Source organism: Rhinichthys klamathensis, unplaced genomic scaffold (assembly GCF_029890125.1).
Source record: "Rhinichthys klamathensis goyatoka isolate OS25496 unplaced genomic scaffold, OSU_Roscu_1.1 h1tg000144l_1, whole genome shotgun sequence".
Taxonomy (NCBI): domain Eukaryota; kingdom Metazoa; phylum Chordata; class Actinopteri; order Cypriniformes; family Leuciscidae; genus Rhinichthys; species Rhinichthys klamathensis.
In genome coordinates, this window is record NW_026606679.1 from 314,435 (window position 1) to 326,620 (window position 12,186).

General features: G+C 38.6%; 1 protein-coding gene across 3 annotated transcripts in view; it reads right to left on the bottom strand.

Moving 5' to 3' along the window:
* Window positions 1-12,186, bottom strand: part of khdrbs3 (KH domain containing, RNA binding, signal transduction associated 3) — a 156,891-nt gene that overhangs the window by 46,377 nt on the left and 98,328 nt on the right. For all 3 annotated transcript variants that reach the window (XR_008807700.1, XM_056257773.1, XM_056257774.1), the window contains exons 3-5: window positions 7,208-7,324; window positions 3,787-3,933; window positions 3,176-3,315 (exon numbers count right to left, since the gene is read on the bottom strand). Coding sequence is in view for 2 of the 3 variants with exons in the window: in XM_056257773.1 (XP_056113748.1) it covers window positions 3,176-3,315; window positions 3,787-3,933; window positions 7,208-7,324 (404 nt within the window). In the remaining variant the exon portion in view is untranslated. The remainder of the gene's footprint in view (window positions 1-3,175; window positions 3,316-3,786; window positions 3,934-7,207; window positions 7,325-12,186) is intronic.

Below are 12,186 nucleotides of genomic sequence, written 5' to 3' on the forward strand. Positions count from 1 at the left end.
TGTGGAATACTTGATGCGGCCCAGCCTGACCCCGACTCTACCTCCATCGGCCCCCAGTTAAGTTGAGTTTGAGACCCCTGCATTAAAGGATTAGTTCACTTTAAAAAAAACTTTTGCTGATAATTTACTCACCCCCATGTCATCCAAGATGTCCATGTCTTTCTTTCTTCAGTCGAAAAGAAATTAATGTTTTTGATGAAAACATTCCAGGATTTTTCTCCATATAATGGACTTCAATAGTAGCCAAACGGTTCAAGGTCTAAATGACCGTTTCAGTGCAGCTTCAAAGGACTTTAAACGATACCAGACGATGAATAAGGGTCTTATCTAGAGAAACGATCGGTCATTTAAAAAATAAATAAAAAAGTTAAAGTTTTATAGGCACAAATGCTCGCCTTGCGAACTCTCCGGTTCGAACTCGTTCATCAAAATGAACGAATCTTTTTTCGAGTCAATGACTCGAAAAAAGATTCGTTCATTTTGATGAATGAGTCAATGACTCGGAAAAAGATTTCGAACAGGAACAGGAGAGTTCGAACAGGAGAGTTCGCAAGGCGAGCATTTGTGCCTATACACAGTGGCTCAGTGGTTCATGTTGGTTGTCTACAAACCGGAAGGTTGGTGGTTCAATCCTCGGTTCCACCTGACCAAGTGTCGAGGTGTCCATGAGCAAGACACCTAACCCCAGCTGCTCCCGACGAGCTGGATGGCGCCTTGCATGGCTGCCGTCGCCCGTCGGTGTATGAATGAGTGAGTGAATGGGTGAATGTGAGGCAAATTGTAAAGCGCTTTGGTGGCCATTGGGTCTGTGAAAGCGCTATATAAATGCAGTCCATTTACCATTTACCATATAAAACTTTAACTTTTTTATTTATTTTTGAAATGACCGATCGTTTCTCTAGATAAGACCCTTATTCATCGTCTGGTATCGTTTAAAGCCCTTTGAAGCTGCACTGAAACGGTCATTTAGACCTTGAACCGTTTGGCTAGAATTGAAGTCCATTATATGGAGAAAAATCCTGGAATGTTTTCATCAAAAACATTAATTTCTTTTCAACTGAAGAAAGAAAGACATGGACATCTTGGATGACATGGGGGTGAGTAAATTATCAGCAAAAGTTTTTTAAAAAGTAAACTACTCCTTTAAGGCTCGTACACACCGGGACGAATATCGGCGCGCGTTATTCGCCAGCGTTTTTCAACGCGTTTTTTGTGTTCACACCCAAGCGATTTTCGCTGACGATGAGCCGAGTGAACATGCGAATTCATTCCCTGACATTAGATGGCGCCCATTTGCTCTGCAATACCACTCCACACAGTTCTCTTTTATCAAGATTTGTGTAGTCGCTGTCGCGTTTGTCATATAGTTCTTTATGTTCCGACACCAACGAGACCAGCAGCTCTACATTCATCTTGCCTTGCATCTTCCTCGTCTTATTTCTTATTCTTATTATCTCAGTGTAGACGCTACTTGCCGTATATCTTCTTCGCCGTTACGTATGTGTGCTCGGCAAGTGTTTGAGCGCCCCCAAGTTCTGTTTTACTGTAACTTCAGAAGCTCCAGACACGTGAGCAAAACCGCCAATCTCATTGGTCGATAGTTTTTGACGCGGCGCGTCAAACTAAAAAAACGAACCCGAGGCGTTTTTTATAAAATGACGCTTTTACGCGTGGCGTTTTTCGTGTCGGTGTGCACACTCACATTGGCGCCCTTTGTTTAGTCACGAGGCGTTAAACGTCGTCCCGGTGTGAACAGGCCTTTAGGGGTGTGGATGAACTCGATCTCCATCTGTGTTTTGATCATCGTTCTGAATCTGATCCAGATGTAGTCTTTGACAAAAACAGGGTTTTGCTCAAAATGATGCTTTTTTTTCGGAAACTTACCCACATTCAAGTGTTAATAAAAAAAAGAATGCATGAAGCTAGAATAAAACAAGTTTTTTGTTTAAAAGCAGTGTCTCGGTTCTTTCTTTTGCTGTATTGCATGTTCAGATATTCATGCAACAAAATATTGTGAGGGCCATGAAACCTTTGTGAAAAGGATCAAAAATGCTGGCATCAGCTGGCAACTTTTTTTTAAATACACTGGAGGGGAAATAGTTTTAAAAAACGCACCTGAAAAATCAATTTAAAGGGGCAAATATAGTCCCTTAATGAAAAAGGTGGGAGTGCAGTGTAAGAGGAAAAGAGGAGGTGCGCAGAAGGATGTTAAACGCCTCAGGAGGTTTGAAAAGTTTGGAAACCACTGCTCTAATGGAAGATTGCTTTAATGGTTTTATTGAATTTTCCTCTCCAACTATGATGAAAATGAGAATGATTTGAGGTAATGACATTAGTGTCAGTCCGTGTGAGAATAAATCTGCCAGTTATGCCGCATTAAACTCTCAGTGGAGTTTAAAATTCTTTGCTCAATAAACAGCAGAGAAAAATCGAATGTACAGAGAAGGTGATATTAAGGAGTTAATTTGCCTTATTTACACGTTTTTCTGGCGTTTCACAGTTGTGTATGGCGTAAATGTTCTCAGTAGCTATGTTTTCATCCAAACTTGCGGATTTAACTTATGTGCAGGATTGGAATATTGCATAAAACATTTGCAAATAAAGCACCATTTCCATCCAATGTGTTTAAGAGAACAGAATGGGAAATTGGCACAAAATATCTGTATTAAAAATGGAAGTTGCTGCCATTATCTTTCTTCCTTCATCATAAGTGACATAAATGATCATTGCGCAGACGAAACGCAATAAACGCTGTCATGTTATCCCGCGTTCGGGCGCCTGGTGTTTGCAATCATGTGATGCTTCTGGGAGGGAATTAAACCAAGTCATTCTGATGACAAACTTTGGCTCAGGCATTTCAGAACGACCAAACATTTCAAATGCTGTGTGATGAAATTGGCCCACTGGTTTGTTCAGTTATCCAATCACATTCTCTGTTAAGGGAAAGTCATGTGAGTTTTTTGCTTTAAATGGGTTTCCATTGTAGTTTATGCGCATGTCTTCTTATCGGATAAACGTATCCACCTCATTTGAGCGCATTCGTTTTTTATGCAAATTGTGCAAATTATGCAAAATCTTGGAGATTCCATTCAGTGTTTTTATGCATTTACCCAAAATGTGCATAAAAATAGGTGGATGGGAACATAGCTAGTGATCACAGCAAGTACAATCAAACCTGAGCGGTCCCGGCGCTGGTGTTCCTCTGGCTCGTGTGCTGGTTTTGCCTCTCGCAGCCGGGACTTTGGCGTCCTCCGAGCCGCCGTTCAGATACGTCAGCTCCTGTAGCTGAGCCTGTCTGATCTCATCATTATAGTCCTGTACAACACACACACACACATATGGGCACTAGTTAATGAGCTGGAACGTGCAATAATGGTCCACTTGATTTTCAAGGGGAAATATACGCCCCCCTGCGACCCCAAACATGCACCAACATGTGTTTTTCCCCAAGAGGAAGAATTCTGCATATAAATAGTAGCATTTAATATAGCTTTTCATTAGCATAACAGATGCGACTGTGGGATGTTATACACATAAAGTCAATACTGCGCACACACGTGTACATATTTGTTCTAACTAAAATAGGATTTTCAGCAAAAAACAAACAAACAAAAAAAAAACGGTCCTGTGGACACCAGGCCTCCTTAGACAAAATGTACCTGGTAAAAATAAGTGAATATGTATTTTTGGTCTCAAGGTAATAAACACTACAATTAGGTAACAGCAAACATGCTGATGCTCAGCTTTTGCTCAGCAGATCGCACTCACACCTGTGTGCAAACGTACCGGGATTAGGAATTTTTTGATCTCCTCCAGAGCGTGACCCATTCTCGCGTACGCTTCGGCGGGGGGAGCGAACACCTCGATCAGCACGTGAAGATCTTCGTTAAGGTGATTATACTTCGCCTCTCCGCTCTTTCGCAGTTCTTCTTCCTGTTAGCGCAAGCGTACGAAAAAAAGAAACATTTATGCATTTCAGGAACAAAAAATTGTGTAAATTACCTGTCAAATTTTTTTACTCATTATTAAAAAAGCGAAATGTATATTTTTTAAAAGTACAGTAGCAAAAACAGCCTGTTCAAACAGTTCATGTTCGAATTTTTAAAAAAAAGAAATTTATATTTTTATTCAGCAAGGACGTATTAAATTGATCAAAAGTGACAGAAAATACATTTGTTTCAAAATATTTCTATTTAAAATAAATTCATCAAAAGAAAAAAAGGTAAATATTTTGTTTTAAATAAAAATAAATAACTAAGAAAATGTAAATAATAATTTAAAAATAGAAGATGCAGGAAGGAAAGACCTTTTTTCCACCTTTGCAATGCATCGTTCTGGATACTAAGGGATGTAAATAAATAAACAAGCAAAATTAATAAACTGCAGTAATTATGCCATGCATATTAAATTAAATTAAAATGGAAATTCCATATGCAAATCCATTAACACTGGGCAGAGTGTGTGTGTGTGTGTGTGTGTGCGTGTTGGTGGTGGTGGTGGTGGTGGGGGGGTGTATCCAGAACTGTGAGCTGACGCAAAGTAAAAGAGCAATTTAACAGGAACACAAAACAAAAACATGGCAAAGAATTACATCAGCCCACCCGTCAGATGCACAGATGAAGCAGGGTGAGATTCCTTCATCCAACATGTTTTTTTCATTGGAGAGCAAAATGCTGTTAAGTGTGTGTGTGTGTCTCCTGTGCTTCCTCTGATGTAATGCAGTTAATCTGATCTTTTTAAGACAGTCGCTGTTATGCAAATGAGATGCTAATTTCATCTGCTGTTTACTGAAAGAGGTGAGTTTAGCGCAGATATGGTGAAGTACCAGAGTGTGTGTGTGTGCGTGCAATGGGCAGTAGGAATGGAACATTGTTTTTTCTGTTTCACAGAACCAAGATATGCTGCTATTGTTAGCTTTAGTAACAGGACAGTTTCGAGTGTCATTGTTTGTCTGGAGTTTCTGACGACTTACAACAAACTCTTGCTTGTATATACTCTTGTGTACTGTATGCTCTTTTTTGTTTTTCCTTGTGGTTCATTCGTCATCTTCGCTTTATTTTTCGCGAAGCATTATTTTGATATGATAAAGAGACTCTTGCACTCTTGCATTGTGTGTTCGTGCATTTTGGGGGCGGAGCAACGAAGGGAGGGGTGTGTTTGTGTGGGTTGATTTTCCAGAAATCGCTTACTGCACCTTTAAGGACATAAAAATAATTATGTTATATTTGTACGGTCTACAGCTTTGAGAAAAGTGCCTGCAAGAGCATATTTTTCATATTTATCGGTGAACGCACACATACATATCAAGTTTTCTAAACTGCTTCCAAAAAACAACCTCTTGTAGGGTTTGGGGCGTGTATGTTTACTATCAACATCGTTTGGTAAATTCTGTGAAATTCGTTTCTGCGAATTCTAGAACATCAAAGAGAATTATGAGCTTTAAGCAAATCTCTCCTCTCTGCTGCGGGACGGCACTGCAGGAGAATCTCCAAACGGCTTAAAACCGCTCAGGTGAGCGTTCCAGATCCAAACCGTTCACAATTCTCCCTCTCTCGCTTTTCTCCATGGAGAGCTTGTTCACCAAAATCTGACAGGACCGGAGGAGAGCAGCAGTCAATAACAACATGCCCAATTAGTAGATAAAACCTTCCAGAACACCCTGAGCTCTGTAACAGCTGTCTGAAGGGAGAAGATTGCTTGTGTGAACAGGGGATATAATTGCGAGCACGCTTATACATGCACACATCAAAATCACCTGCAGTCGAGCTATTCAGAAACGGCCCAAAATCAACATCACACACACACAAATCTGTGAGAAATATGCTGGAGGGAAATGTCAATCACTTAAAGGATACATATCATGGAATTTCCTGACTCTTTTGAATACATTTTGCACATAAAAAAAGTTAACCAATTATAGCATAGGTCATTTAGAACCGTCTTAAAAGTACAGCCTGTTCTAAAAGTGTATTGTGCGAAAGACTTACACAAAATAATACTTTCTTGAGCAGCAAGTCAGCATATTAGAATGATTTCTGAAGGATCATGTGACTCTGAAGACTGGAGGAATGATGCTGAAAATGCAGCTTTGCATCACAGGAACACATTACAACTTAAAATGTATTAATATAGAAAATAGTTATTATAAGTTATGATAATTTTTCAAAATATGAATGTTTTATTGCATTTTTGTTCTAATAAATGTAGCCGTGGTGAGCATAAAAGTCTTGTGCTTATACTTTTTATATAACAAAAAAAAATCATACCAACTATTTGAAAAGTAGTGTATGTTTTAACTTTATTCTTTATGGGAGCTGGGAGTGAGGGGATTGTGGGATTGAAAAAGCTTTATGCAAATGAGAAGTGCGAAAAAAATGCTGGACGGCAGCCAATCACTGTGGGGTGAAAGCAGTGATTTTCATCATCTGCCAACAGTTTCTGGTACTTATTATTTAATTTAATTCAGATTTCAAATGCAGTTTACACCCTAAAGTGTTTTAAGCCATGCAAATGTTATAAGTAATTGAAATAAGCACAAATGTTAGGGCACGTCAAAACACCACCAGTGCCCAGAAAACACCTCAGACCCCGCAGGGTTAAAATATATACTTTGGACAGTAGAAAATCCAATTTTCCAACTGTATCTATGCAGGTAGATTGAGCTTGAAAACAATTATAACCCTGAACTGGGCTGTTTTTGGTCTAAGAAACCTTGGCTTGCATAAAAAGAGATCAGGGGAAAACCACTAAATCGAACAAAACGACCACTTCAAATAGAAGAATGCCTCTGAATTGCTTGAACAGCCAAAGTCAGTTGAATGAAATGCTTGAAGAACTAATCTGTTGTTTGCCAGTAACCCCAAGCCTGTCAGACAATATATCTCTGTCCCTTTGTCTCTTGTGTTCTTTCTCTCTCTGACAGGATGCTGAGGTTAGCATTTCTTTATGACATTGTATCCCTCTTTCCAGGTGAGGTGTGTGTGTGTGTGGAGGGGGGCATCAGCAACTATCGATCGATTCAATCAGCGGCGCAGCACGTAGAAAAACGACAGACGCAGTCGAGATCGTTCAGAGCGCTTCTCACCCGTGACAGCGGAGACAATGAGACGATGCGGTGAAAGACCGGACAGAAACGCCAGCTCCTGCCTCGTACACTCTGATTAACGGCCCAAAGGAAAAACACTGATAATAAGGGGGAAAAGAATACCTTTTCTTTGTCTCTCATGGATCCCTTGCCGAGGATGGACATCTTGGTCAGCGTGTCCTCTTGTAGTCTCTTTAATGAGTTCCCTCGAGGGCCCAGGAGTTTACCCACAAAATTAAACTAATAAAGAGGGGAAAAACAGAGAGTTTTACTAACACTTCATTGTACTGTCTTCTAATAACTATTCCTTACTATATCAGTTATGCAGAATTACATGCTAAATATTTCCTCTGCAAAAGAACGTTTATCAAACCCACACACTGGCATATTAAACATTAGATTTTTCTTGCCCACATCAACCAATTAAACAGCGACACTTTCCTTTCCATTACCATCGATCCCCCTTTTTTTCCTGGTTATGCTTTAATGATCAAATGTTTATGTAAGACACTGTACTTGCTTCTTTGTTCAAAATTTGTATTAATATTTTACAAATTATGATTTTTTTTGTTTTTAGAATTAGCTAGTTAATATATATATATTAATTATATAAATATTAGCTACTTATAAAAACCAAAAAAATACATAATTACATGATGTGCCGATTAATTAATTGCAATTTAATTGCACATCAAATTTGGCTGAGAAATTACCCTTAAAAGATCATTTAAAGTCATTATTGTGTAAGAAAATCATCAATAGACATTAATAAAAAGTAGCTTTAGAAAGAAATATTTTATCTGATTCAACACATAACACATTTTTACGCATAAACTTTTAGGCTGCAAGGGCCATCATTTTTTGAATAGGTTTTTATTTATATTTACAGACCAAACATAGCTTCAAAATAGCTTTTATGTTCTGCAAAAGAAAGAAAGTCATACAGGTTTGAAACTACATTAGGGTGAGTAAATGTAAACGTAAAAAAAAAAAAAACGGATTTTCATTTTTGGACATGAAGAGCACTCGTGTAATATTGCAGTCGTTACTCATGTGAAATTGCTTAAAGGGATAGTTCACCAAAAAATTTGAATTCTGTTATTAATTACTGAATTAGTAATATTAACCTATAATAAACCCGTAAGACTTTCGTTGACAACAAATGAAGATCTTTTTGATGAAATCTAGGGCTGCACGATTAATCTCAATTTACATGAAATCGCACTTAAACAGATTTGGTTGATCGCGATTATGAAATCGCAAAGGCTGCGATTATTTTTTATGCGCAGCTTGTCCTTGATGTATGGCTCTGTAAACGCTGCTCCATCTGAAAGTGCTGTGAGTTTGAGTCACTTATAACGTGCATTCGAAAAAGCAACACGTTGACAGATTCAGACATATTTGCAAAGCAAACATATTTCATATTTCCAAACATGAGAAGCATTTATGAACCTCTTGTCCAACAAAAGACAACATTTAAAGGTGCATTGCGCAACTTTTCATGTTAAAAATACCTGTTTTTCTATCCTATACATGCTTAAAGAACTGCCTGATGGGCTGAATGAGCCCTTCTCTGCGCACTGAGATTGCCTCTATAATCCTGTACAGTAAAATATATAAGAGGGATTCGGGCTCGAATTTGAGACTGGGCGTGACGTCATGCGCGTTCAATCTCACCAGGCTATGTCTCGCAGGTTTGTGTATTCGCCGGCGCCGCCATTCTCCGCATCAGCGAAGACAACTCGTGCGTCAAAGGTAGAAGATGGATTCAAAGAGACCGGCTTGTAGTCCATTCCAAACCCCAACGCAAACTCCACGTAAAGTAAAGAAAAGAAAAGTTTTGTCTAGCGCCACCAAAAGGTCCAAATTGGAGTCAGACAGGCGTCGGAGTAAGACGAGAGTCAACCTCGGGAAGGCATTCAACAAATGGAGAGATCTCCGGTCTGCTCTTGGTCTCAAACGGGATCCTCAGTTGGCTTTTTTCTTGATAAAACGGTAAGATATAGCCCAGTCTCTAATGTCTGATACGGCCAATCTATGTATGACAACAAATGACGATGCGTAAAATGTGTAATGCTTTAGCGTAAGCTAGATACATGTACAATCAGAATTGATTTTACTACCATTGTTAGTGAACAGTTTCATAAACTAGGAATTGTGTTCGGAAGAATAGTACAACATGAAACATAAAACATATCCAATAAAATATGCTAACTATGTTTTTGTGTATGGCCTACCGGTAACGTTAGCCTTGTGTCCATTGCTAACATGCTAAGGTGTTAATGTCATTGACCAACAAGGAAGAACGCCGTTGCATTGGCTATATTGTCTTTTTCGGTAAAAATAGTAAATTGTTCCCGTGATTGGTCCATGAGCGTGCACAACTCTGGTTGCAGTTTCGCTTGTCGCCAGAGGGGGCGTAGTTCTGCAAAAACTCAGAGACTTGCGTTTTGCACCTTTAACAACATGCTTTAACTCCAAACTCACTTCATAACGACAGTTGAGCTCATCCTTCTGTGAGATGATGTGGCTTCTTACACAGAATAAGGCAGTCGTGTGTTTATTAGTCATGTTTAATCAATCAAAGCGTTTCAATCTTCTGTTTATTCAGCTTCAGATAGTATGATGGCCATAGTAGGGATTTCCTGGAATGATGTGCGTTATCGTACTTCTGCGGCGGGGCATATTTGGAGTGTCTGCGTGAGAGCGCCCTCTGGTGTTCAGATGGAGCAGCATTTACTACCGATCAGCCGCACTGCACTGACAAGCTGCGCATAAAATAATCGCAGCCTTTGCCAAATCGCGTGCGGTTTCATTCCGATTAATTGTGCAGTCCTAATGAAATCTGAGAGATTTCTGTCCCTCCATTGACAGCTACGCAACTACCACTTTGACGCTTCAAAAAATTCATAAAGAGATCGTAAAACTAATCCATATGATTTGAGCGGTTTAGTACATATATTCTGAAGAGACTCGATTGCTTTATACGCTGAACAGATTTAATTTAGGCTTTTATTCACACATTTAAGTGTAACAAACAATATAGTGTTTTATTTCCATATAACTGAATATAATCAATCACTGAGGTCCCAAACAAATGAAGGTGAAACTCCAAATTGCTTCAATAATAGAAAAATATTATGCAAAATGGGCGACTTAAGGGGGAACAGTATTAAATTTTTTTTTATTTCATTTCTTATTTATAATTAATAGTTTTAAATTACCGTGAGGGGACAAAACCACAAAGTTTCTCTTGACAGAACTGCATCTGTAAAAGACGCTTTACTGAATCAAAAGAGACTCAAGATCTAAAACACACACAGTGTTGTGTCACACTCAGATGGATACAGGTGGCGAGGATCAAAGAAAGAAGAGAGAGAATAAAGAGAAAGAAAGGAAGAAGAAACATCCCAGAGAGACCAAAGGATGACAAAAGAAAGAGGAAGCGTATAGGCTGAGGAGGTGAGACGGTTTCGCGGATGTTCTTGTTAAACCGCTTCATCTGCGCCTGCTGTCTAGGCTTGTTAGTGATCTCAGCGCTGAACCTGGAGCGGGAGATCAAATCCTGCCACCCATGAAGACCTCCGAGAAAGTCTAGTGACATGTTCTGAAACCCACAGCAACACAAAGGCTTGACTGAATCTGCTGGTTAAATGCGAATCCCAGAATTAGCAGAAAGAGCGGAGTGGCTGTCCCTCTACTACATACTAAAAGCATGCACTTCACTGGCGATGGGAAAGTACACACTTTTGAGTTTATAGTATGTCAGTACGCATGTGAACGTAAGCATTCAACTACTTTCATTAAAATGCATTAATGATTCCAACAGACAAACTTTTTCTATCCGAGCATCTCTGGAATACAACATTCAACTTTTACTGCTCAGAGTTTGAAGAGTTTATCTAAAGAGATATTGTTGACATTCTGTACAGTACAGAACTATACAATAAATATATACAGAAGTTCAGATTTGCATTTAGAAGAATTTAACCCTTTGGCTGAATGAAAACCCTGTAACACCTTTGATGTGTCCAGTCAAAATAACCAGCCTTTTAAATATTGCTTGTAAATTTCTCGTCATGCTATATTATTATCTCCAAATATTGAATTTGGATTGATTGTAGGCCTCATTGATATGAGCTTACACTCTAAAAAATGCTGGGTTGTTTCAACCCAAATTTGGGTCAAATATGGACAAACCCAAATGTTGGGTTAAAAATGTAATTGAAAAACTTACAGTTGAAAGTGAAAGTTGAAGTTGGGTTAAAATTTGAAATTACATTTTTAACCCAACATTTCGGTTTGTCCATATTTGACCCAAATTTGGGTCCCAGCATTTTTTAGAGTGTATGCACCGCAGTTTTTGAGTAAAAAAAAAAAACATTCTTTTTCGATAATTTTGTCAATGTTCAACAAAATATGGGGGGGGGGGGGGGGGGGGGGGTTTACCACACTAGTGTGCTTTAATGTTTAACCAGGAAGAGGTTATTTTAAATGCTTCTATTTTATACAAAATGTCGCACTTGTGGTGTTCCCGAAATGCTCAAAAATGACCAGCCTATACAAAAAAATAGCTTATAAATCTCTCGTTATGCTATATTATCACCAAATATTGGGTTCAATCTTTTGGTCAACTTGTTTTGTTTCAGTTAGGACACGTTTTGTATTTATTTTTTAAACTGATTGATCATAATTTTGGGAAGTAGTTGTAACCCTGCTCGAGTCAAAGTCAGTACGTTTTTGTCCAATGAGATAACATTAACTTACATTTTGGGTAAGAATAAAAAAGAAGAATTTCTCTGCATGGGTCAAAATGACCCGAACACAACAGAAGCGTTAATGAGAAATGTTTGAGTTTATCTCTGTCCTGTAAATGTAGACTTTGGTCTCTTGCCAAGTCTTTGCATAAGACACAGTTGAGATCTCTTCTGAAACTCTAAAGGAGAAACTTTCCATGAAACTTCCATTTGCTATAAACATAATCTCATTGCTCTCTAGAAGAAACAACTGATGTTAAAAGATTTTTATTTTATTTTTTTCATTCCAATGGGAACACTTTGATTTGAGATGCACTAATCCTCATACTTTGGGACATGATAATC